Source organism: Pseudorca crassidens, chromosome 9 (genome assembly GCF_039906515.1).
Source record: "Pseudorca crassidens isolate mPseCra1 chromosome 9, mPseCra1.hap1, whole genome shotgun sequence".
NCBI classification, from domain to species: domain Eukaryota; kingdom Metazoa; phylum Chordata; class Mammalia; order Artiodactyla; family Delphinidae; genus Pseudorca; species Pseudorca crassidens.
Window position 1 is genome coordinate 4,723,938 of NC_090304.1, and position 25,853 is coordinate 4,749,790.

The window sequence follows — 25,853 nt, forward strand, 5'->3', positions numbered from 1 at the left end:
CATGGAGCTCCTCCCGGCACAGGAGGGCTGCAGCTCCCGGGCAGGTGCAGGGGAAGCTCTATTTCTGGTTTCTCTTTAAGATGCCCACAGAGGCACCCCCCAACCCCAATCTGGGCATCATGTGCTCCCACAGGGAAAACATTGCTCAGAATTCCCTCAGGCTCCCTGGGCCATGAGAAAGTTGGTCCAGGGCAGGGAGCTTTCCCTGGTGGCTCCTGGGAAGGCACTGCTCACCACCCCCGTCCTCACGGCCACCCCTCTGGCCCCTGCACCGCCCCCCAGGCTTTGGCTGGGTGCCCCAGGACCCTGTGGGGACTCGCCGGGGTTGGGGGAGGCTGACTCATCCTCCCGCGCGGCGCACACACCAGGCACCACGGCCGCCAATTTCCCCGCTCAGCCCAGTCCCCGGGCGAGCGCTGTGATTTTCCACTTGCGCCATCTGACTGCTATTAGGGCTGGAGAAAAGGGAATTCCTGGCTCCAGAAGCCCGCAAGGGACCCTGGGCAGATTCCGGGGTGGAAGGGGGTGTGGGGTACCACCTGGGTGGCACTGCTGTCCAGCCACCCGTTCTGCCCTCCAAAACACCTGCACCGCCCCCTCACTGGAGCCCTCACCCTGCGGCCTCCAGGCTTTTCCATCACAGCCCCTGGGGACAATTAAAACACCAGGTGGGGACCCGCCCCTCCCAGGCCTCCGCGCCCCGAAATGCCCAGAGGGGGCCGAGGGAAAGCATCGGGCAAGTGGACAGCCTGACACTCCTCCCTCCCGGGCAGCGGGCAGCCCCACGGAGCTGCAGATTCGCAGCTGGACTCGGGTCGCAGTGCTCGGGCCAACACGACGTCATCAGGCGGAGAGCTGAGTTCCCAGCGGGGCTCCGGGGGGGCTCCTGAGCGGGGCATTCCTTCCCAGAGCCTCATCCGGGCTCAGCCCCTCCCCCCCTCGTCTTCCCCGTCCCCGCCCCCCTCCTGCCGGGCCTGGAGTTGGGTTTGGGGCGGGTTACACTGCCAAAGCGTCTCCTCCAGCAGGCAGGCGAGGGCTCTCCTCCACCCCGAGCTTGCGTTTCCTGAGGCTCCAGGCAGTGCTCTGCGCTGGCCTGCTGCCCTGCTGGTGGGTGACCAGAGGTGGGCATCACGGGAAGAGCCCTCCACGAAGGGGAGGCCCCTGAGGATCAGGCCAGCAGCTGCAGGTAGCTCCGCGGTGCCCGGGGCCCAGGGGAGGGCGTCCCGGGAGCCGGGGCTGCAGGGTGAAAGCCGGGCAGGGAAGGAGAAGAAGGCAGGCACCCTCGAGGCTGGCAGCCCCGGACATCACACGGCCCCAAGCAGGAGCCTGAGACGGCAGAGCAGCGCTCTCACCGCCAGAGGAGCCCCCCAAGGCCCCAGAGTCCCAGGGTCATCGGGCCGCTTTGAGAGTCCCCGTCCTGTGTGGCAGGCCCAGGCACCCTGGTGATTGCTGACCCCCCCAGCTGTCCTCTGCTTCCAGCTCCTGCTCTGTCCTCCTGTGGGTGGGGGCTCCCCCTCTATCCCTCCCCACCCTCGCCAGCCATCCAAGCGTGCTTTCTGGAAGGGCAGGAAGGGGAACACCCAGCAGGCAGCACCCCAAGTGCAACAGCTCCCACCGCCGTCACGCACGCTGACAGCAGCCCCCTCCTTCCCCGGGCCGAGCTCCGGCAGCTTGGGGCCAGCCCTGGGATGGACACCGAGGGGTCAGCCTCGGCAGCAACCGGAGGTTGGGTGGCTGCGTCCCACCTTCTCCCCGGTGGGCGGTGCCTGATGGGGTGTTGGCGTTGGGTGAAGGCTGTTCGTGAGACATTTTGAAAGGTGTCCCCTGTGTCTGGGGGGAATGACAGCCACAAGCTCACCCCGTGGCCGGTGCTCTCAGACCCAGCCCAGGCGGCAGCCCCGGGACAAGGAGAGGGGCTGGGAACACCGACAGGAGAATTGGAGTCTGACGGTTCCCACCGAGGCCTCTTGGTGCAAAGTCCTGTCTAGCGGGGACCCAGGTGGGTTTGGAGCTGGGCGTGGTGGGCGGTGGTGACTTCCTGAGGCGGCAGACAGGTGGCTGGGGGCCCGTCCTTGGCCTTGTGCTTTGAGGGGAGGGTCAGCAGTGAGCTGAGCTGGCAGGTTTTTTTCTCTGCTTTAGCCCAAGCTAGTTCTGTCACACGTCAGATCCTGACGTGAGGGGCACACGCAGTCACACGCACTCACGTACGTCCCATACACATGTCACACACACGTCTTTCTATGGCGCACGTGGGGTCCAGCTTGGCTTCCAGATCTCTCTGCACGGAAGTGCAGTAGCTTTTCAGATGGCCCGTGGCAGGACAGCAAGGGCTCAGACACACAGGGACACCCACACCTCGAATAACCACTACATGCCCAGCCCCAGTCGGACCTCATGGGCAGGCCCCAGCCAGCTGTCCTGGGGGCATGTGTGTCCTTGGGGGTCTAGCCTGGCAGAGGTGAACGGAAGAGGCTCTCAGAGTCAGGACATTCCTGGGGGCCAAGCCTGGGGCCCAGACCTAGGGGTGATGTGTGTCTGGAAGGGCGACCAAGAAGACAGAGAACGTGTAGGAAGAGGAGGGTGGAAGGGGGAGTATCCCAGGCCAGGAGGGGTGAGGGAGAGGCAGGCAGTTTGGGGGTTGCAGGCACGCGGAGAGCTTGGACAAGCCCCAGAGTGTGCAGAAGCATGAGGTCTGTCCGTGGCAATGGGGACAGTGGCCCAACTAGAGTCACGACTGTCACGGGGGAGGGGTGGGAGGTACACAGTAATATGCACACCTCCTAGCCCCCCGCTGTCTGCAAACCCACACTGCACACGCCTCACGAGCTGGCTCACTTGTTCTCACGCATAAGCGCCGCCCCCCTCCGCGACGCGCAGCCACCTGGGGCTCCGGCGCAAGCCCCACGCCCTGCGGGGCTGCAGTCCGGAGACGCGCCGTCCGCATCCCCGGCGCCGCCCGCTGCCGCTCCGGGCGGCCCTGTGCCGCTGGCTCCGGGAGGCTGAGGGTTAAAGAGGGGCGGGCAGTGAGCGGGGACCGCCTTCCCGCGCAGCCAATGACCGGCGCCTGCCCGGCCCGGGGCTGCGGGGCGCGCGCGTGGCGGCCTAGGATGGAATGCCGGGGGAGTCCGGAGGAGGAGGGGCACGGCAGCCTGTGGCCAGGCTGTGCCCCCGCAAGGCTCCTCCTCCGCTGACAGCCTCAGTTTCCCGCCTGTACAGTGGGAGGGATGGGTGCTTGCGGTCAGGTTGGGGGACCGGAGTCAATTCGAGTGCACCCGGGGCAGGCGGACCAGTGAGCTCTGCCGGAGGAGGGCGGACAGGTCTCAGGCAGGGACGCCCCCTCCCCGGCCTGTCACTACTTCTCCCAGGCCTCCCACCTGCAGTCCTGGCCGAGTCCAGCTGCCCCTGCTCCAGCCTGGAGCCGGGGCCACCATAGCGGCCTCGAGGCTGGTGCCGCCTCCAGCCCTCCTGTCTCTGCAGCCGCTCTGGTCCTGCAGGTACACAAATCGGCAAAGCTGCAGTGTGTGTGGCAGTTATAGGGTGCGCCCTGGGCAGGTGACCTCACCTCCCTGCCCTCATCACAGGGGAGTGACTACACCTGCCTCATAGCTGGTACCCAGGACCAAACAGGAGGATGGGGTGTAAGCGAGCAGGCACTCACTGACACGGGGTTGATGGTGGTGACAGCGATGCTGATGCTAACGATCGGGGTGCCCTGCCTTCCAGGCATGTGTAGGGGAAAGACCAGACACCTTAACATGTTACAAACACAAGGCCCGGGCAAAAGCCTCCTCCTCCAGGAAGCCTCCTTGCCGGAAATGATCTTTCCTCCCCCACTCTCCTGTCTGGGACTGAACCCCTGTCCCACCCCTGGCTGGACACAAAGGTGGTGTCCAAGAAATGTGTGCAGGTAAATAAAAGATATCTCCAGAAGCCGTCTGGCTCCAGAAATCTCAGAACAAGCGGGGAAGGAGAGGGGCTTCTTCCCCAGGAGGTGTCCCTAGGGTGTCAGCAGCGGGGAGAATGAGGGCCCCGGAGAAGGAGGGAGTGGTGCACACAGATGCCTCCTGCTCTGGACTCAGCAGGAAGCCCGGTGCCTCCCACAAGGCCCTGCCTCTAAGGCGGCCAGGGGATGGCTCATCAGCCTGCCCTCCAAGGGGAGAGCCCTGAGGGCCTGGGGAGGGGTCTGCGAGGGAGGGGAGAACACTGCCGCCCTCACGTGACTCTTTCTGCCTGGCCAGGTGGGTTGCACAGGCCGGTGAGCTGTGAGCAGAGCCGTAAGGAATCTGGACTCACCAGGCCTGGGGATGGCTGGAAACTGCTCCTGGGAGACCCATCCCACCAACAGGAACAAGGCAAGTACCGCCATCAGCTCCCCGACCCGGGTCTGCAGGATGGTGTGGTGGGAGGGGGCAGACCCCGCCCAGCACCCCCTTCTCACACACACTCTGCCGCCCAGGCCCCATCCTCTAGCTCGGGACAGACAGGCGGGCAGCAGGGCCCCTCTGGGCTACGTGGCCTGGCACTGGTTACCGGTCACCTCGGTTCCCCAGTGTCTTCGTCACCGGACGCCCTCGAATCCCATCCTGTGCAGACCTTGGGGCATCTGTTACCAACCTCCAGAGGCCTTGTCAGCTCTTCCCTGGGGAGACGGGGTGGTCAGCTATTTCCCATGGCCAGGCCCTGCCAGGAGGCCCTGCGAGGCTGGCTCCAAGGGGGCCCTGGTGTCACGAGCCTCCGTGGGGCTCTGGGCCACCCTGCCAGCGTCGCCCAACACCAGGGTCCGTCAGTCCCGGTTTACCCTCTGCCTCCAGGCACTAGCCATGGCTGAGACTCTGAGGACCCATCAGGCTGACCCACCCCTTCTGCCCTCCCCCGCTCCTGCCCCCTACTTCTCTGAGGCCTTTGAAAACTCTGGAATTCCCTCCTGAATCCCGGGAAAAACCCTCTCAAGTTGGAAGGACCCCTGAGTTTACCAAGTGCAACCTTTGAGGAAACGAGGCTCACGCCAGTGTAGTAGCTTGACTGCGGTGAGTCCGGTGGTCGGGGCAGAGCCAGGACCCCAGCCCCCGGCATTTCCCCACCATGCCTGCAGCCCTGATGGTGACCACTGCAAGATGGCAGCCACAGGAGACAGAGAAGGAACTGGCTTGGGAGTCCCCAGAAATCCCCGGAGAAAAGGCAGAGCCCAGGGAGGGCACCAGGCTCCAGGGCAGGCATTGTACAAGGTGCTGGGTGGCCGGGATGGCAGCCACGCGTCCAGTGACTCCCCGGCCCTCCCGCTCTGACTCTGAGGGGAGGATTGCAGACTTCTTCCAGCCTGCGAGAGGCACTGAGGGATCTGACCTGTCAGATGCAGCCCCTGCCACCCAGTTCCCTCCAGCGCTAGCGCTGGTCCTCCGTGGACTTGTTTAGACACCGGATCTTGTAAATTTCTGAGTCTGCTCCCCAGCTAAGAGGAAAGCTGAGTAAAGAGCGAGCTCAGGGGTTTGAGAGTTGACGGACAGACAGACAGATGTGGGGTCAATAAATATATTTAGAGGATAGGATGCCGGGTAGTGACCGGGACCCCCATGCCCTGACCTTCTGGGGTTTCCCCAAAGTTTGCCGGCACCCTCCAGTCCCTGCTTGCAGGGTCCCCTTGACCGGAGCCAGGCCAGAGGTCCCTCCCTTTGTTATGGGGTGTCAGGCCCAGAGAGCAGTCTTTCGGGACCCAGCTTTCTGCCGGAGCTGGGGCCCATCTGGAAAGTGGCAGAATAGTCCTGCCTCAAGAACCTTCTGGTTTGTTTTTCAGTTTTGTTTTGGGTTTTGGAGGGAGAGTCATGAGCAATGGGTACTGACACCCGGCCTTAGATTAGGGGGAGGCCAGGTTCGGGCTCTGTGGGAAAGAGTGCTGGGATGGATTAGTGATGTCTGCCGGGGTGTGAGCAGGGCAGTGACAGTGCTCTGGGCAGCCTCCGCCACTGGGGATGGGAGGTCAAAATCCAGAGCCTGAGCACCGAATCCAGCTTGTAGATGTGTTATGTTTGGCCCACAGCGTGTTTTTTAAATGTCAGCATTTAAAGATCAGGATAGTTTACATTACCATCTCGAGTTCTGGCTTCTCCGGGGAGAGGGAAAAGGATGAATAAGAGCCACTCAGCCCGCTGGTCCCACGGGCGCCCACCGGCTGGAGCAGGGCACCGCCGACTCGCTCAGGACGGGTGCCCTCCCGTTTGCCACTGCCCCCCCCACACTTGTCAGCTTCTTGCACATGGCCCACGTTCATGCAGTTATATGCCAGCCCAGACCCTGCAGGCAAGACTGTCATTTAGCCAGATGGACTCACACAGCCAGACCAATTGTCACAATACACAGCTCTGTGAATAGCCACTGCCTCAGTGTCTCGCCCTCTAGGGACCCCCTTGGGCCAGATCCAGATCCCTCACGATCCAGAAACCCAGAGTTTCACCCTGGCCCAGCAGGGAACCAACTCTGATTCCCCAGGTCTCTCTGATTCCACTATAGGTCTGGGTCCACTTTGGTTTTGTTTCGGTAACTTACCAGTGATTTTGTTTTTTAAAATAAATATTTTCATGTTTCAGTGTGAAAAATTGCAAGTTTTGTAACTTTGCATACACCTTCACCGATTCATTAATCGTTAGTCTGTTGCCACATGTGCTTTCCCTCTAGTATCTCTTTTTTTAAAAAATAAATCTTGATTATCTCTTGATAGGTACTTTCTTTCCCAGAGCTATTTGAAAGTAAATTGCAGACACCAAACCCCTTTGCACCCAAACAGTTTGTATCTTCTAAGAACAAGGACATAGCCACGGTACATTTTCCTCTTCAGAAAGTGTAACGTTGGTACAATACATAGTCCACGTTCCCATTTCCCAGTCATCCCCCTAATAGCCTCTATAGTGATGGTTAGATCCACTCTACAATCCACGCTTACAGCCCTGCGTTAGTCATGTCTCTTTAGTTTCCTTCGATATGGAAAGCTTCCTCAGTTTTTCTTTATCTTGCACAACATGTACATTTTCTGGCCGGTGGACCACCCGGTACCTTTACGAGGGACCGATGCTTTTCACCATTTTTACTATCACTCCTGTAGGCTGTGAGCTCCAGACTCTGGGGCACAGCATGGCAGCACTATGTCAGATCAAGGGTGTCTCTGCTCCAGCTGGAGCCCATTCATTGCTCCAGAGCCACGTCTGTAATCAGGACCAACACACCTGGGCTCAGCTGCAGGTTTGGGGGCGGAGCCCAGCACACCTGGATGCAGGTGCGGGTTTGGGGATGGAGCCCAGCCAGTATCACCGCGTGTCTCCCCTCCACGCCTGCGCAGATGTGTCCGGGAGTGAGCGAGGCCCCGGAGCTCTACGGCCGCGGCTTCCTGACCATCGCGCAGATCGCCATGCTGCCACCGCCAGCCGTCATGAACTACATCTTCCTGCTTCTCTGTCTGTGCGGCCTGGTGGGCAACGGGCTGGTCCTCTGGTTTTTCGGCTTCTCCATCAAAAGGAGCCCCTTCTCCATCTACTTTCTGCACTTGGCCAGCGCGGACGTCGGCTACCTCTTTAGCAAGGCCGTGTTCTCCATCCTGAACACGGGGGGCTTCCTGGGCTCGTTTGCCGACTACGTCCGCGCGGTGTCCCGGATCCTGGGGCTCTGCATGTTCGTCACCAGCGTGAGCCTCCTGCCAGCCGTCAGCTCAGAGCGCTGCCTGTCGGTCATCTTCCCCTCCTGGTACTGGCGCCGTCGGCCCAAGCGCCTGTCGGCTGTGGTGTGCTCGCTGCTCTGGAGTCTGTCACTCCTGGTCACCAGCATCCACAGCTACTTCTGCGTGTTCCTGGGCCGCCAGGCGTCTGGGCTGGGCTGCGGGCACGTGGACACCTTCCTGGGCATCCTGCTGTTCCTGGTCTTCTGTCCGCTCATGGTGCTGCCCTGTCTGGCGCTCGTCCTGCACGTGGAGTGCCGGGCCCGGCGGCGCCAGCGCTCGGCCAAGCTCAACCACGTCATCCTGGCCATGGTCTCGGTTTTCCTCGTGTCCTCCATCTACTTAGGGATCGACTGGTTCCTCTTCTGGGTCTTCCAGATCCCGGCCCCCTTCCCCGAGTACGTCACCGACCTGTGTATCTGCATCAACAGCAGCGCCAAGCCTGTCGTCTACTTCCTGGCCGGCAGGGACAAGTCACAGCGGCTGTGGGAGCCCCTCAGGGTGGTCTTCCAGCGGGCCCTGCGAGACGGGGCCGAGCCGGGGGAGGCGGGGGGCAGCACGCCCAACACGGTCACCATGGAGATGCAGTGCGCCTCGGGGAATGCCTCGTGAGAGGCCAGCTGCTGGAGGGGAGGCGGCGGCCAGCTGGAGTGGCCTCCAGAGACCCTTTGCAGGAGTCAGGAGTTGGGCAGCAGCCCCGGGGCCCGAGTGCAAGGAGAAAAATCTGCTCCCCGCCCGCGTGCCGCCTTCTCCCAGGGCAGAGGCTCTGGGGGTGGCCGAGAGACAGAAGAGCCACTTCCAAACAGACCCCATGGCCTCACCAGGCTCCCCCCAGCTATCCTCCTTCCGTGACCCATGGCAGAAGTTGCCCCCGGGCGGTGGGCCGGGTGTGGGGCTCCTCCCCGCCCCAGGATGGCCAGGAAAGGAGAGGAGGGGGTCACGCAGCCCATCCACCTCCTGCCCCATCAGCCAGCCCTCCTGAGAACAGCCAGCCCATCGCCCGTCGGGCCAGCATCTTTGTCCTGCTGTTGGGACACCAGCTGTCTCCTTTCTGCCCTGTCAAGGCAAGGGTGCTACCTGGGAGACGCTTCTCCTTAACCCGCCTGGGAGCCCAGTCTTTCTGCACATGATGTTCCCTTTGGTGGCCGAAATGGGGGAGCCTCTGGCACGGCAAGTGCCTGGACGCAGGAAAAGCCGTCGGCTGGCTTGAGTGGCTCACTCTCGTTTCTGACTCCATGCCAGCCGGCATGTCTGAGCTGCCGTCCGCCTGGTCTGAGGGGCTCCGGAAGGCCGTCCAGGCAGTCTCTGGGCTATAGCCCCACCCAAAAGTGGGCACTGGCTCTACGTGGCCACCTCAGCCCACCTACAAGCACGGTGGCCCAGTCTGATGAAAGATAATACGTGTATATCAATAAACGTTTTCTCTCTCGCAGCGAGGAAGGCTTCCTGCCCTCTGTCCGGTCTGTGATCTTGTTCTCACAGTGAGGACCCCACTGGCATCCGAAGCCCAGACGGGCAGCCTTTCCACGCCGCCCCCCGTGCAGCCCGCTCTGTACCCCAGTTCCCGTGCCGCCTCTCCCGGCTGGCCGGTCTACACACCGGCGTGCTCCCTCTCCTGCTAGGGTGTCCACTCCTCTGCCGGAGTGAGCTTGGTCCCCACGCTACGCTCTGTTGGCTAACCCCCATGCACTTTTCACCCACCCAGGGCCCCCCCACTCCCCCTGGGAACCTTAGTTATCATCACACCTACTGGGTTCTAGGCTCTCTGCTGGCTACTAATACAGTCCCTGCCCATGAAGAACACAGTGTGCGGGCTTCCTTGGTGGCGCAGTGGTTGAGAATCCGCCTGCTGATGCAGGAGACACGGGTTCGAGCCCTGGTCCGGGAAGATCCCATACGCTGCGGAGCAACTAAGCCCGTGCACCACAATTACTGAGCCTGCGCTCTAGAGCCCGCGAGCCACAACTGCTGAAGCCTGCATGCCTAGAGCCCGTGCTCCGCAACAAGAGAAGCCACTGCAATGAGAAGCCCGTGCACTGCAACGAAGAGTAGCCCCAACTACAGAAAGCCCACGCACAGCAACAAAGACCCAACGCAGGTCTTATTTTATTTATTTATTTATTTAAAATTTATTTATTTAAAAATAAATAAATAAATAAGTTTAAATAATAATAAAAGAACACAGTGTGTCCACACAGAGACCCCCGGGGTGGCTGCTGCATCCTCGGCGATATTGCACCCCCTGCCCCACCCAGAACTCTCTGTCCTAAGCTCTCTGAGGCAGGGCTGGCGTCCCTGTGCCTGTCACTTCCCGACCCCCCAGCCATAGGCTGAAGCCCCTCCCAAGAGACAGCCTCCACTAGAGCCGGGCCGGACGGCTCCCTGGCCAGCGCCTTGCCTCCGGCAGCCCCAGGAACAGGCCTATCTTGGGCTTCTGATGCCCAGCCTGGGACCCCCGCCACTTTGGGGGAAGACCTGGGAAAACTGCTCACTGCACAGGCCCGGGAGAGACCAGGGCAGGGGCGTCCAGGTCCGGGGCAGGAGCAGGGAGCCCCTCTTCTGTGGAGAGCCAGGAGATGGCAGGGTGGGCGGGGCGGCTGATGGAGGGAACTGCCCCTCCAGGAGGCAGTACCGCCTGGAGGCTGGCATTCTGCCTGCAGAGCCCTGGTGGTCGCGGAGAAGGGCTGCAGCACCACCGTCGGGCCGGCTGACCACCAAGTGCATTGCCCTGACAACCAGCACCCGGCAGCCCGGCCCCCTTTGCTCACAGCCCCAGCTGCTGCCCCAGCAAGGCCACCGCTCTGTGTGGTCCAGTGGCGAAGTTTCCAGGAGCTTCGGGTGATGAAGCCGGGGTGCCCACCCGCCCCTTTCCCAGCCCCTGGGGTGCACCCTCCCCAGCCTCTCCGCCACACACCAGTCAGAGAATCCCGGGAAAGCAGAGTTGGAGGCCACCACAGCTGACACTTCTGGGGACCTGAGAAACCAAGTGGGGTCCTGACGACACGCGTCAAGGGGTGGGGTCAGGACCACTGGCTGGAAAGCTCCCAGAGGTGCAGGCCTCCCTCCACACGGCGGAACGGCTTCCCAGGCCTGCAGGTGCCCCAGGGGGCCATCCAAGGCCTGGTTCCTCGGGGCGCAGTGCATCCCAGCCCCTGGGGTTCCCCTCTTCCTCAGGAGCCCCAAGCCCCCCGTGGGGAGCTGACCCCCACCCGGGAGCTCGACGGCGCCTTCCTGCCTCTGCCGCGGCTCAGAACCCAGGCCCGGTGGGTGGGTGGGCAGCCCTCACCAACTAACAGGGCCTGGAGGTCAGGACAGGGCTGGGCCTTGTATGAACGTACACGTGCCCCTGGCAGACGCTAAGCCCAGAAGGGCGGGGGGCGAACTCCAGCAATGGGGCCTCTCCCGGCCCCGGGACCTTTCTCCCTGAAGTCTTGCTAGGAAGTCAGGCCTCTTCTCCTTTCTGCCACTCCAGCCCCCGGGCAGCGTCCAGGCACAACCTGCCCATGCCCTGACCACCTCGCTTCTGTGCTAGTGGTTCTGTGCTGCTGGTGGGGAAAAGGCCCACATACCCACAAGCAGAAGCCTCAGGCCCTCGACCACTTTCCTCCTCCCTCCTTTGGTATTTAATTACTGAAGGGGCCACGGAGCCCACTGCAGGGGTGGGGTGATGCGCCTCTGCTATCCCCACGCCCCTAAAACGGCATATCCGGGCCCCCCCCCCGTGGTGACCAAAAGCCTCCTTCTTCCTGGGTGTCCCATAAAGGCAGGAAGTCAAGGGTCCCCAAACATCACAGATTTCCACCCTGAAACTGCCTGGGGCAAGGGCTCTAGCCATTCTCCTTTGACACCTGCTGGTCAACAGAGTCATAGAATCGTGATTCGGGGAGTGAAGTCCCGTACCTACCAGGCAGCTTCTAGGCGGCTGGACAAAGAAACAACACTTGTTCCCCCGTCCCCCAACGGGACGTGAGGGAGGGGAGAGCCACGGGCAGGACAGAGCTCTCCACGTTTTCATACTTCCTGTCACCGCTGTCTCTACAGACGTGAGCAAGTGGGGAAACACACTCTTAGGTACACACGGGATACACACGGTCAAACTTGGAAAGCCAGAGCCAGCCTCAGGGAGGCCAGGGACCACCACCCATGAGCCGTGGGACCTCGGTCTGCGGTGGCTCCGCGTCGCACACACTACGGTCAGGGCGCAGGGCGGCCACTGAAAGAGGGACATTCTCGGGAAGAGCCAGTACCAGCACTGCTCATCAGGGCAATGACTGTCATTTCTTGACGACCTACTATGCTCAGTGGGCCCTGGGCTGAGAGCTCCACGTGCGAATCTCATTTAATCTTCAGGACAGGGCTCTGCAGTACAGACTGTCAGCGGCCGTGGTGGACACCAGTGCTTACAAATGACGTTCCTCGTCCAAGGTGGACGGCCCTGGCTGGAGCCCCAGGCATCATCACACAGTGGTTTTCTTGTTTCCCTGGAAGCTCAGGCCTCTGACCTCTGTGCTTCCCATCAGCAAAGCACTGGGAGTTGGGGTTCTGGGGTGATGCATGAAGTAGACAGGGCAAGCCCATCGCCGCCCAAGGACGCCCTGGACCGGCCTTGTTGGATTACACAGTCAATAGAGACCAAAGGAGAGGACAGCCCGGTTTTAGGCTGTAGATGTCTGGAATGGATTGGGGGATGGGAAGGCATACGTGTTCAACAGACGGCACAGTGAACAGCCTGGAAGCTGATACCTCTTCTGTCTCATCTTCCATCCTAATAAGAGGAAACGGAATGCCTCTCTGGCATCCGCCCAGCTTTCCTGAACATCCTGCCAGTATGGTTTTGAGATAACTTGGGGTTTATATTGCATGCCAGAATTTTGCAGCCCAAGATCTTTTCTGCACAGCTTGGTTCAGAACCCTCAGACAAGAAGATTCCTCTGTCTAGGGAACCAAAGGCTTCCTTTAGAAGGCGAGACAGAGGGATGGGTCCATTTAGGGTCCAGCCTCTCAGTGCTTGGGAGGAAGCTCCAGCCCAAGGAAGTGTGCCCTTAAGCAGGTTGGCTACAAGGCTGGGGAGCTCTGCATATGTGTTGCAGAATCTTCCAGAACCAGGACAACTGAGAACATGAGTACAAAAATATTACATTCTCAGCCAGTGGGGGCTGGAGAGTAGCCAGGAGGGGTTTGGAGAAAACAACAGGACACAGTTCACAAAATTAAAACTCATGGAAAACTCTGCTTCAGTGAGTCAGAATGCCAGCGCCAAGTTTCCTGGCAACTCAGAAGAAGCCTTCCCTAATCAGGCAGATTTTTTTTTTTTTAAATCTTTGTAATTGATTTAATGGCGGTCTCATTGATATACAATAAGATACATCCATTTAATATGTAGCTCAATGATCTTTGACACATGTGTATATGCTCATGTCATCACCAAATCAATACACAGAATGCTTCCAACCCCCAGAGAAGAATATTTCCATCACCTCCCAAAGCTTCCCAACGCATCCAGCCAGTCCTCCCGCCTCTGCCCCCACCCTGAGGCAACCACTCATCTCTGCTTTATGCCTCTCTAAATTCTAGATTACAGATTAGTTTCATAAGCAGATTTTTTTATCAGCCAGGACTTTTGGTGACAAGTCACAGAAACCCCAGTTTAATCTAGTTTTGGTGGAGGGGTGGGTGGTGTAGGTGGAGTGTATGCATGTGTTTGAGGGAATTCACTGACTCACATACCAGGAAAGTTCCAGCGAGCGTGGACTACTCTTCATTGCGGTGTGTGGGCTTCTCATTGCAGTGGCTTCTCTTGCTGTGGAGCACAGGCTCTAGGCACATGGGCTTCAGTAGTTGTGGCACGTGGGCTCAGTAGTTGTGGTTCGAGGGCTCTAGAGCGCAGGCTCAGTAGTTGTGGCGCACGGGCTTAGTTGCTCCGTGGCATGCGGGATCTTCCTGGACCAGGGATGGAACCCGTGTCCCTTGCATTGGCAGGCGGATTCTTAACCACTGCACCACCAGGGAAGCCCCCAGAAGTGATTTTCAATTCAGACATAGCTGGATCTGGGCCCCTAATGATGTTCCTTCAGTTACTTTTCTTTTCTCCGTTTCTCATCTCTGCTTTTATCTGCACTGCCTTTATTCCCAGTGAATCAACTCAACAGCAGGTGACTAGCAGTTCCTGGTTTATATTCGACAAATTCAGCAATCCCAGCAGAAAGAGAGCATCCCTTTCCTGATAATTCTGGCAGAGGCCCCAACCATCACGCTCACTGGCCAGGCCCCAGGCACCAGCCCTCTCCTGGAGCAGGGGGCAGACTGGGGAGGAAGGAGGATGCCCACCTCACCAAAACCCAACAGGCTTAGAGCAGGGAAGATCTGGAGGCTGATACCCCAGCACCGAGCCCAGGATCTGTGGGCCATTTGCATCTCTCTCCATCAGATCCAGAGGCACTTCCCAATCCTAGCGACGGGTACCATCCCTCCAACCCAAATGAAGATGGCCATTCTCAAGACACACAATTCACAGTGGACAGGAGAAAGGAAATAACTATGATCTTTTTTTAATCCCATTTGGAAAAGGAGAGAACAGAAACGGCACACAATGGTAGCGGTCCATAGCATATTCTACGCCGGACAGGAAGTAGTAAGGACTGGCAACGAGGCAGGTTCTTGATTGGCCAATAAGCATGGTCGCCAGAATCCAAGATGGCCCCCAACAGTCCACCTCCTGTATCCACAGACTTGTGTAGTCCCAGCTCCGTGAGTGTGGGCTGGACCAGGTAACTTGCTTCTAACCAACAGAATGGAGCAAAGATGATTAGGCTCCATGAGATTGTGACTCCCAGCTTGTGAACAGACGCTCCCCCGAGCTGGCTTTGAGGAAGGAAGCTGCTGTGTTGCAAGCTGCCATACTGGGGAGATCCCGACAGCAAGGGGCTGAGAGTAGCTTCTGACCGACAGCCGGCAACACGCTGAGGCCTTCAGTGCAACAGTCCGCAAGGAACTTTATCCCGCCAACACCTGTGGAAGTCTGGAAGCAGGTAAGACGCCTCCAGAGACCACTTCCTGTTGGTCCCACAGGACGAGCCGTTGCCGCCAGCTCTGGGCAGTGCTGCCCTCTGGACGCCTTCGTGGTGCTTGGTTTCTTTGCTTTCGGTCAGTTCCGTGAGCTGTTAACCAAGCCCAGATTCCTTGCTGAGTCACTCTCCTTGAATCTAAATTCAGGTCCGTGGAATTCTAGCCCTTGGGCACAGTTCTGGGCTCAGTCATCCCTCTGGCCTCAGCTGAATGACCTCTGTGAGACCTCAGAGCCCTGAAAACGGGCGCGCTGGGAGTAGGCAGCAGAGCTGACCTGCCTCCCGGGCAGAGAGTGGGGCTTCCTCGTGGTCATCCCACCGGGACACTCAGGTCCCCTGAGGAGACTGCCCAGGTCTCCAGCTAACAGGTGGCAGAACTCGGACTTGAAACAAGGTCCTGGAGGCCAGACCCGGTGCTCCCTCCCCCCGAGCCTTCCCCAAGCAGAGCGCTGGGAGAGGACATCAGCCAGAGCGCCACCACGTGGACGTACTGGCCTCTCTCAGCCCACAAGGGCCCCCATTCCCTCCAGAGCCCCACGCTACCCCCCACCGATGGGGCCGCTGATGCTCTGAGGTCGCCTCGGCCGTCCCAGTCGGCCTTCAGGAGGGGGGGCATTGTCGGGAGGGCGTAGGAGAGGGGTGACCCTCCCATCGCTCCTCGTGGGTGCCCAGTCTCATGCTCCATTCCCCTGCAGCCCAGCCGTCCCCCAGGCGGGGAGCTGGGGAGGCCACGCCTGGCCAGGCCCATTAGCCCCCAGCTGGCTCCTCTGCAGGCCTCCCGGGGGTGAGGCCCGTGCCATTCGTGCATTTATACCTCAAGCTCCCCTTCCCGCTTCTCAGAGGGAGCCGGGGGAACGTTCTTTGGGGGCCCCAGGGACCGGGCGCCTCTGAGGCCAGGGTGGGGGGCAGCAGAAGACAGTTCAGAGCATCCCTGCTGAGCCGGGACGGGGGCAGGAGAGACTTGGGGCCTCGGGGCAAAGGGGTGCTGCCGAGACTCCAAGCAGAGCGAGGAGGGGGCTGCCACCTTCCCTGAAGGACTGAGCATCACGTCGGGGAACCAGGGGAGCAGCCCCTGGTTTCTACTCTCCGGGTGGAAGCAGGAGGCCACGCCGGTGACAGGTGAGCCCCTGCTAGCCCCAGGTAAGCGTGCAGCCCTGCCAGGTGCAGCTGGATGACGTGGGCAAGTGTTTCAGCTTCTCCAAGACCTCATCTCCTAAAAACAACGAACTAGTGAAGACTACCTTTAAAGTATTTAAAGGGGTGACGAGTGCTTACCACCCTCTGGGGTGCCTGCCACTTGGAGAGCCGCCAGCAATGGTGATAGCAGAGCCAGGACAAAGGTGAGACAGGCAGGTACCATGGGGAAGACGATTTAAGGAGAAGACATACAATTCGTTTTTGAAGAATCAGCTTATGAAACAACCAGGTGATTTATTCTCATTTATGTAAAAAAAATTGTATATGGGAATGCACAGAAAAAAACCTTCAAGGATGTAATCACACAGTAAATGGTGATACCCAGGGCAAAACCTTCTTTCTTTACCATTTGAATCTTTAAAAATAAGACTGTTGGGGCTTCCCTGGTGGCTCAGTGGTTGAGAGTCCGCCTGCCGATGCAGGGGACGCGGGTTCGTGCCCCGGTCCGGGAAGATCCCACGTGCCGCGGAGCGGCTGGGCCCGTGAGCCATGGCCGCTGAGCCTGCGCGTCCGGAGCCTGTGCTCCGCAACGGGAGAGGCCACAACAGTGAGAGGCCCGCGTACCGCAAAAAAAATAAAATAAAAAATAAGACTGGGTATCTAATCTATGTAAATTTTGTATAGGCGTAAAGTACAAGAAGAAGTGGACGGCAGCATAAGAGTAGTGGGAAACAACACATTTCCGTAAGGCTTTCGTGGAATAGATAAAAATTCACACAAGCCTTTCGAGGACAGGAAGATGAACGCTAACTCGTAGATCCTATATTTTAAACCATCAACAAGCCGCGAGTGAGCATTTACTCCTGCAGGGACTGTGCTGGGGACCAGGGGGCAGTGGAGAGGGATCAAGTTGGACTCAGACCGGCCTGGGCGGCAGACACGTCAGCTGAACTAGCGTGTAAGGGAAGGAGGGCGAGGGTGTCTGGGGAGCACACAGCATAGCACTGAGTCTAGGGGCCACTCCACATTTGAGTGCCCACTGTGTGCCGGGACCTGACTCAGGGGTAACCAAGATACAAACTCCCCTGCTGCACAGGGGACCCCACTTCGGTGAAGCCAGGCATTAACAGCACGCCGTGTGCGTATGGTTTACTTTTATTTGGAAGTATTCATCATTCTTTATTTCCTTTCATGGGTGCATTTGTCTGCTCAGCTGCCATAACAAAATACCTCAAACAGAGGGCATTAAAAAAGCAGACATTTATTTTCTAACAGTTGTGGAGGCTGGAAGCCTGAGATCAAGATGCCAGACAATTCTGTGCCAAGTGATGGCTCTCTTCTTGGCTTGCAGACCGCCGCCTTCTCACTGTCTTCACATGGCAGAGGGGTGGGGGACAGGGAGGTGGGGAGAGAGAGAGAGAGAGCGCGCTCTGGCATCTCTTCTTAAAAGGACACCACTCCTACTGGATTAGGGTCCCACCCTTATGACCTCATTTAATCTTAATTATCTCCCTAAAGGCCTTGCTCCAAATACAGTCACATTGGGGATTAGGGTTTCAACAGATGAATTTGGGGGGCGACACCATTCAGCCCTCTTTTTTTCCCTCAGTCCCAATATTTGATCTCCCTTCTATTTTCGCTGAAAGAGAAGATACCTTAAAAAGAGCAGCTGCATCTTCCCACCTCGTGTCCTGTACCCATGGCTGGACTCTCTGCTCCCCTCTGGGCTGACACCCCAGCTCCCAGCCGGGCCAATCCCTGGGCTGTACCCGGTCCTGTGGGCTCTCACCTCCCCCAGGACCCCTTCCTGCAGCTTTCCTGATCATCAGCTTCCCCCTCTCTGCTGAATCACACCCATCTGCATACAAACAGGCAATAACATCCTTCTTTTAAAATAAGTAAAACCAGGGACTTCCCTGGTGGTCCAGTGGTTAAGACTCTGCGCTTCCACTGCAGGGTTACGGGTTCAATCCCTGGTCGGGGAACTAAGATCCCACATGCCGTGCGGCACAGCCAAAATAATAATAATAAAATAAAGTGAGTAAAGCCTCTGCCTCCAAGTCTCATTTCTCTGCCCTCCCCACCCACCTACCCATTATGTCAAATCCCTTCAAAAAGCCACCCGCACTCCCTGACTCCACCGCTGGCCCCTCAGTGCATTCGGGGGGTCTCTGCTGCTGATTGCCGCCCCCTTGGAGGGGTCTTCTGGAACCACCAGCCCCTCCCACCCCTGCCCACTCTACCCCTTCCTCCTGCTCTGTTATCTGTGAGAGTCCTATGAACACTCCTGCATAACCGCGGTCACGGTCTCTGTGACAGTTACCGCGTCAGAAGCTGTGTTCTTGCTGACCGACCACTTCCCCCCAGAACCTCAACCCCAGGAGAGAAGCAAGTGTCTGTCTTCTTGTCACTAGCACCCCCAGGACCTGGAGTAGCTTTGGTTCCGTCTGCCCTCAGTCAGCGTTTGCAAGGTGGATACCTGACGAATGCTAGGAAGAAGCAGGCAGGGGCAGGTGGGGTGGGAGGTGTCGGCCCGTGTGCATCTCCCCCCTCCCCACTCAGCAGGGGCAGGACCCTGTCCTCTCCTCCTGGGAGAGCGGCCCAGCCCAGCTCACTCTGTGTGGCTTGAGTGGATGTGTGTTCACGGAGCCCTGTGGGCAGCAGCCCAGCAGCAGTGGCCTAGGATGGTGGAGGGGTCCCGCTGGCTGAAGAGAGGCCGGGGGAATGCCCGTCTGAGCCCTGGGAGGAGGCTCATTTGATCCTTCAGGGCACCCCCTCCACCTGGCCTCTCCCAGCTGCCCTCGGACCTCAGTACCTCCCAGCCCCACCCAGCCTCCGAATCCCCACTTTGTTAGTTACCCCCCATCCCCAGTCCATCTCCGTACCCGGCGGCCGGTGTAACTGTCTAACTGTGTATTCCCTACCTCCTGCCAACTGTGAGTTCTGTGAGGACGGGCTCTGTCCATCAGAGTCATTGTTGTACATGTGTTCTGTGTGTGCACGTGTACACGTATATCCATGTCTGGGCATGTTGTGTGTGTGTGCACATGTACTATGTGTGTATGTGCTATGATTATATATGTATTTGTATGTTGTCTGTATGTATATATGCTATTATATGTGTTTGCTATATGTTTATCTATATGTATATGTGCTATTGTATATGTGTATGTCGTATGTTTATATTGATATATATATATGACACGTGCTGTGTGTGCTATATGTAGGTATATGTCGTGTGTGCACGTATATATATATATGCTATTATGTATGTGTATGTGTTCTCTCTCTATAGAACTATGTAACTGGCACATAGTATAAATTTGTTAAATATTATTTAAACTTGTGTTGAACCTAAAGGAAAGACTTCTGACTGTAGCCACAAGGCACCTTTGGAGGTTGGTATCTGTGTAACATGGTACCACGCTCTCACGGTGGCTACAAAGAAATGTGGGAGAAAACAATCTCCTCCCACCCACCCACATAGAATACAGAGCTGAAAGATGGAAGACGGGAAGGGAAATCTCCAGGTGCCCCAGGACACTTGCAACTAGAGCTGGTGCCGACGGCCCAAGGTACATCAGACAGGTAGAGGCTCCGGGGGCAGGAGCTAGGTGGGGCTGGGGCGAGGAAGGGGAGAGGGGCTGAGAGGTAGCCTTGGGGCAAAATAAGGAGGAGAGAGCTTGATCAGGGGGAACTCCATGAGGCCAGAACCTGGGAGGACCCCGCTGCTTAAAGAAAGCAATGTCCACCCCAATGTCTTTAGGACCTTCTGCCTGCCTTAGGGAGAAGGGGAAGGGAAGGGGGCTGGGTGGAGGGTGAGTGGAGTTGGACACCAATTCGAGTAATCAAAGCCCCAAATTTGTACCATTCACAGGTGTAGAATCTGAATTTACACCAAATCTCCAAGCCAAGAAATTCAGGGGCTTCCCAGGTGGCGCAGTGGTTAAGAATCCGCCTGCCAATGCAGGGGACACGGGTTCGAATCCTGGTCCAGGAAGATCCCACATGCCGCCAAGCAACTAAGCCCGTGCACCACAATTACTGAAGCCCTGCGCTCTAGAGCCCGCGAGCCACAACTACTGAAGCCCGCACGCCTAGAGCCTCTGTTCTGCAACAAGAGAAGCCACCGCAATGAGAAGCCCGCGCACCGCAGCCAAGGGTACCCCCGCTCGCCACAACTAGAGAAAGCCCGCCTGCAGCAATGAAGACCCAATGCAGCCAAAAATTGTTTTAATTAAAAATTTAAAAAAAAAGAAATTCAACAAAATCCAAGTCTTGGACCAGTGAAATCCTTTGAAATCCCAAAAGAAGTCAATGCCAAATGTATGAGTAGCAAAACTTTGGCAACCTAGTGGGTCTCGCATAAGAAGAAGTAACGTTATTCCTGTAGAAGACAGTCTCGTATTTGCAAAGCACATGGGGAATGAATAGGGAGATTAGGAAACATTAATTAAAAATTGATATCAGATCAAATAAACTTTAAGGCTAAAAAAGTATTAAAGATGAGGAAGGTCACTACATAAAAGGTACAATTCACCAGATCATATAATATTCTTGGACTTGTATACACTTAACAAAGTTTCAAAATAGGTGAAGGAAAGAGAAAAATGACAAACTACAATCATAATTGGTTAATATTTGTAAAAGACAAAAAATTAATCAGGATACAGATCATTTAAACAATGCAATTTTAAAAGCTTAATCAAATAAGTTAATAAAGTAAACAGAGGGACTTCCCTGGAGGTCCAGTGGTTGGGACTTGGCCTTCCAATGCAGGAGATGTGGATTGGATCCCTGGTCAGGGAGCTAAGATCCCACATGCCTCGTGGCCAAAAAAACAAATTCAATAAAGACTTTAAATAAATAAATAAATATGCAGAAATTGGCCATCTCTTATGCTACCAAGTGAGTCTCACAAGTACCAAAAAATTGACCACATTATCTGACCACAACACAATATTAGAAACCAATAATGAGAAGACAGCCAAAGCATGTATTGTAAAATGTATTTCTAAATAATTTATGGAAATTTAAAATTCAAATTTTAAATGTTTTAAATGGTTTTAATTTGTAAAATTTTAAATATCAAAAACAATGAAGACACTACATATCAAAACTCATGAAACATCTAAGGAAATACTTAGTAGCATATTGATAGCCCTAAATACCTATTAGAAAAAGAACATTTGAAAATTAATTACCAGAGAATTCAACACAAGACGCTGCAAAAAGAATCACAGGGTAAATCCAAAGAAAGCAGAAGAAATAAAAGCATAAACTGAGAAAATGGGAAGCAAAGAAACAACAGAGTTGATTTTTTTAAATAATAGTTCTTGAAAACAAACCTCTGGCAAACTGATAAAGAAAAAAAAAGAGCAAAGTCACAAATTTAAAATGGCAAATAGAATTGAGGTTTTAAAAATTGTAAAAGAATACCATGTAAAGTATTATACCAATAAATGTGGAACCAGAAAGCATGAGCAATTTTCTAGAAAAATAACTTTACTTACTTTAACTCAAGAAGAGAATGAAAATCTAAATAAACCTAAAATATTAAATAAATTGGAGTTTGGGGTTTTTGTTTCCCAAAGCCATGCGTATCCACTAACACTCACATAAAAATTACCAGACCAGATGGTTTTACCTTCTGCCAAGTGTTCAAAGAAAGATAATCCTTACATGACACAAATTGTTCTAGAGGGTAGAGAAAAAGGACTCTCTCTCCAAGTCATTTTATGAAGCAGTATAACCTTACAGCTTTGAAATGAAAAATAGACAAAGATAGCACCAGAAGGGAAAATTATGGACCAATTTCACTTATGAACACAGATGAAAATTTTCTAAATAAAATCAGAACAACAGGAGGTTAAAAAAAGAAAAAGACACAGCAAAGTAGAAATGGTTTATCTTAGAAATATAAGGATGAATGAACACCAGAAAATGTATCAATATATATTCACCACATAAATAGACTAAGGGAGAAAAAAGAGAAAATTATTAAGTAGACACCACAGGAAAAAATCATGATAAATTTCATCATTCATTTATTTAAAAAAACTCTTAAAAAACTAAGAGGGGAACTTTCTCACCTTGATAAAAGATACTACCAAAACCTTAGAGCAAATACCATATCTAACATTAGACACATTTTCTTTTTAAGATTAGCAGAGAGATAAATGTGCCTGATTCCAGTCATTGTTCAGCATAATGCTAGGTGTTCTGGGCTGTGCTATAAGACATGAAAAAGAAATTAGAGGTATGAGGACAGTTACATAGAAAACCAAAATACTCAACATACAAAGTGATAGAAATGATAAACTAAATGAGGTCATTTGCCTGATTAATAAAAACTACAAAAATCATCAGTGTGTCTCTACACCATCAATAATCAACAGGAAGATATCCTGTAGCCATGATGGAGTAACTGGTACGAGACTAGCCCTCCCACTGTGAACAACCAAAAAACTAAAGAAAACATAAGAAACAACTGTTTGCAGATACTGGACAAGAGGCATCCCAGGATTACAATCTCTGAGACAAGAGAAATATGAGGTGAGCTCTAGTATCACCCCAGCTTTCTGCTTGGAGCTACTCTCTGGACAGTGGTACAGGAAGTGGGGAAAGCCAGGCAGAGCATGGTGATCTCCCTGAGAGAAGTCAGACTTTGGGGAGATTGAAGTGGCTGGAATTTGTGAGATGGAGTATCAGAGAGAAGGGAGCCAGCTACTCAGAGAAAGAACTGCAAAAATCTGCAGAGGGTCCCCTTGAGTCTTTGGTGGAAAATCAGGCTGGGCATAGAAGGATGAAACTCCATGAAACTGGCAAAGAAAAGCTACCTAGTAGCTGTCAGTTAAAAAACCCTGGGGGGTTCACACAAAGCCACATATACTTTATTTTTTCTTTAATACTTATTTATTTGGCTGCACGTAGCCTTAGTTGTGGCACACCGGATCTTTGTTGCAGCATGCGGGATCTTTTTTTTCAGCTGCGGCTTGCAAACTCTTAGTTGCGGCATGTGGTATCTAGTTCCCTGACCCGGGATGGAACCCAGGTCCCCTGCATTTGGAGCACAGAGTCTTAGCCACTGGACCACCAGGGAAGTGCCCTGCCACATATACTTTAAAAACAACAACAGTGTGTTGATGTTGTAGGGACAGACAAACCAATGACACAGAATGGAGACTTCAAAAACAGTCCCATGTATAAATGAGAATATCCTAAAAACATACTGTTGAGTAAAAAAAACAAAAACCAAAAAAATAGCACAAATTCTAAATCTCAACATTTATGTAAATTAAAAATACTTTATGGGCAACCACCTGTTTTGAAAGATAATTAAATGTCTAAGGACGTATGTTAAACAGGTTAGAACAGGTGTGGGAAGGGAGGGGAGAAAGAGGATGGAATGAAGCGGGTAACTGAAACCAATAAATGATTTTATTTGATTTTCAGTGGCCTGATGATCCTGGTGCACCATAAAGTCAGGGTATAACTAAACTGTTCTTTGCACCTGAGGTCCAGTTTAAAAAAATTAATTCACAGGGCTTCCCTGGTGGCGCAGTGGTTGAGAGTCTGCCTGCCGATGCAGGGGACACGGGTTCGTGCCCTGGTCGGGGAAGATCCCACATGCCGCGGAGCGGCTGGGCCCGTGATCCATGGCCGCTCAGCCTGCGCGTCCGGAGCCTGTGCTCTGCAACGGGAGAAGCCACAACAGTGAGACGCAGGCCCTCGTACCAAAAAAAAAAAAAAAAAAATTAATTCTCAGAATTTGAAGATTTTGGGACAAAGGGCATCTGTAACAACTTGGCATCTGCAGTGGTGACCTGCTGGCAGATCCAGGCAGGGTGGGAGCCATGGGGAACGGGTCATGGTCTGTTGCAAAAAGAACCCAGCGTGAGAGTCCTGAAAGAGAAAAATTGGGTGGGGGGCTCCCAGGAGTCCCCCGGGCTCCAAGCAACACAGAATCTCACGCTGGTCTATCTCCCTTCCATAGGATGAACAAGACTCTGAACAGCGGCCAGACCCTGGCAGCAAACTGGAACAGCCCCGGGGTGCACGTGCTGGGCACGGCCCACTGGGTGCTGGGCGCCCTGGTCATGTTCACCTGCGTGGGCAGCATCATGGGCAACGGCCTGGTGGTCTGGCTGCTGGGCTTCCATGGGCAGAGGGTTCCCTACAAAGTCTGCATCCTCCACCTGGCCGTGGCCGACCTCCTCATCCTCCAGGCTCAGCCTAGAAAGCATCCCACTGGGAGGGGATGGGCCACGCATGGCCCACATGGGCCACGTGGCCGACCCACGAGGTGGTGGCCCAGGTGGCTGGCCTGAGCCTGCTGACGGCCATCAGCACACAGCGCTGCCTCTCTGTCCTCCTCCCCGTCTGGTACAAGTGTCACCGGCCCCGGCACCTGCCGGGCACGGTGTGCGTCCCGCTCTGGGCGCCGTCCCTCCTGCTGAGCACACTGGCCTCGCTCTGCGGCAGCTTCTGGCACCGGGACGAATGGCAGTGCTTCACGGTGGACCTGATCGTCAGCATCCTCATCACGGGGACCTTCACGCCTGCGATGGCCACGGCCAGCCTCACCCTCTGCACGCAGGTGCAGAGAAGCTCCCAGCGGCGCCGGCCCACGCGGCTGTACGTGGCCATCCTGGCCTCCGTCCTGGTGTTCGTCTGCGTCCTGCCCCTCGGCGTCTCCGGGTTCCTTCTCTACTGGCTGGACCTGCCCCAGCGGATGAAGACTCTGTTCAGTCGCTTCGCCCGCCTCTCCCTGTCCGTGAGCAGTAGCGCCAACCCGGTCATCTACCTCCTGGTGGGCAGTCGGGGCGGCCGAGCCTGCGGGAGCCCCTGGGGGCCCATGCTGCGCAGGGCGCTGTGGAAGGAGCCCGAGCTGGAGGAGGGACAGACGCTCTCCACTGGCACCAACGACGAGGCGGGGGTCTGAGAGCACCGCGCCCTGGACGCCGCCTGCCTGGCTGGCCAGCTGTTGGGAGCCCCGCAGGCTTTGCGTCTCACCCTCTCGGGGTCCCCTTCCTACCTGCCAAGGCTCCCCCACTGAATGTCATGTCCCAGATCTCACAATGCAACTCAGCTGGGAAGATGAAACATAATTTTTTCGCTTGGGGAGGATGTTCTGGCTAGAGGGCAGATGTTGGCGTTCAGCCCTGGCCTGTTTGATGCTAATTAGCTAAATCGTCTCTACAGGTGGGTAGCACGTTTCCCATCTGGGTGGGAAGGGGCGCCCTCCCAGCCTCCTCCCCCTAAGACAGTATCTTAGTACCGGAGGTGGGATGTGGCTTGCGTGACCTGTGGCCCCAGGCTGGTCCTTGGGCGTGTGCTGGCAGCAGCTGGCTGCAGGGCGGTGCCCCTGGCCCGCCTCCCACCAGGTGTCGGGCTGACCCCCTCCGCCCTGCAGGCTGCAGGCAGTCTACTGTGCTGCCACTGCTGACCCGGCTCCTGCTGGCCGCGGGCCATGAGATGGCCTTGTCCTCCATGTGGCCCCGGGGCGGCACCTGACCCCTGGCCGTGGCCTTCGGGTCGCCTTGCACCCGCGGCAGGTCTGATTGCTTTCCCCCAGGAGGCCACACTGCAGCCGGAGAGCCCCTGGCCGACCCCTCTGGAGAGGGACAGTTGTTGAGGGGACGGTGCCCCAGGAGGCGGGGGCAGCCTGGAGGCAGCTTCATCCCAGAGACCCACGTGACTAGCAGAACGAGAGTCTGTGCCCCAAATGATTGCCCCCCACCAGGGTCTCCCTCAGCTTGCCCCAAACACTTCTCCCTTTCCCGTGCCAAAGTGCAAAAAGGGAAAATTGGGGGCGATGCCCTTCTCCCCACCCTCCCTCTTTTCTTCCCACCAGCTCCTGGGTCCAGGACAAGAGTGGATGCATCACACCCTTTGCTACCGTCCAGTGTCCAGCCTCGTGCCTGGGGGCTTGGGTGGAAAGGGGGCGTCAT

The 25,853-nt window shown here is 56.0% G+C and overlaps 2 protein-coding genes across 3 annotated transcripts; both read left to right on the forward strand.

Annotated features, from left to right (window-relative positions):
* Positions 1-973: 973 nt before the first annotated feature.
* On the forward strand, positions 974-9,135 carry MRGPRF (MAS related GPR family member F). 2 transcript variants are annotated; one of them, XM_067748005.1, is made up of 3 exons: positions 974-1,186; positions 4,239-4,352; positions 7,328-9,135. In XM_067748005.1, the coding sequence occupies exons 2-3, from the start codon at positions 4,305-4,307 to the stop codon at positions 8,309-8,311; spliced, it is 1,032 nt and encodes a 343-aa protein (XP_067604106.1). In that variant the 5' UTR covers positions 974-1,186; positions 4,239-4,304; the 3' UTR covers positions 8,312-9,135. The 2 variants fall into 2 exon arrangements, with proteins under 2 accessions (XP_067604106.1, XP_067604107.1); XM_067748006.1 differs by lacking the exon at positions 974-1,186 and adding an exon at positions 1,255-1,999.
* Positions 9,136-23,770: 14,635 nt separating this feature from the next.
* MRGPRD (MAS related GPR family member D) lies at positions 23,771-24,844 on the forward strand. The gene is made up of 3 exons (XM_067750925.1): positions 23,771-23,796; positions 23,897-24,128; positions 24,218-24,844. Exons 1-3 carry the CDS (start codon positions 23,771-23,773, stop codon positions 24,842-24,844), a joined length of 885 nt encoding a protein of 294 aa, XP_067607026.1.
* The last annotated feature ends 1,009 nt before the right edge of the window (positions 24,845-25,853 follow it).

Bases quoted from the DNA above. Each gene is read 5' to 3' on its own strand.
- MRGPRF (XM_067748005.1), top strand. From the start codon at position 4,305: ATGGCTGGAAACTGCTCCTGGGAGACCCATCCCACCAACAGGAACAAG. The intron at 4,353-7,327 runs GCAAGTACCGCC...ACGCCTGCGCAG, and splicing joins ATCCCACCAACAGGAACAAG to ATGTGTCCGGGAGTGAGCGA.
- MRGPRD (XM_067750925.1), top strand. From the start codon at position 23,771: ATGGTCTGTTGCAAAAAGAACCCAGC. The intron at 23,797-23,896 runs GTGAGAGTCCTG...TCCCTTCCATAG, and splicing joins TGTTGCAAAAAGAACCCAGC to GATGAACAAGACTCTGAACA. The intron at 24,129-24,217 runs GCTCAGCCTAGA...GTGGTGGCCCAG, and splicing joins CCGACCTCCTCATCCTCCAG to GTGGCTGGCCTGAGCCTGCT.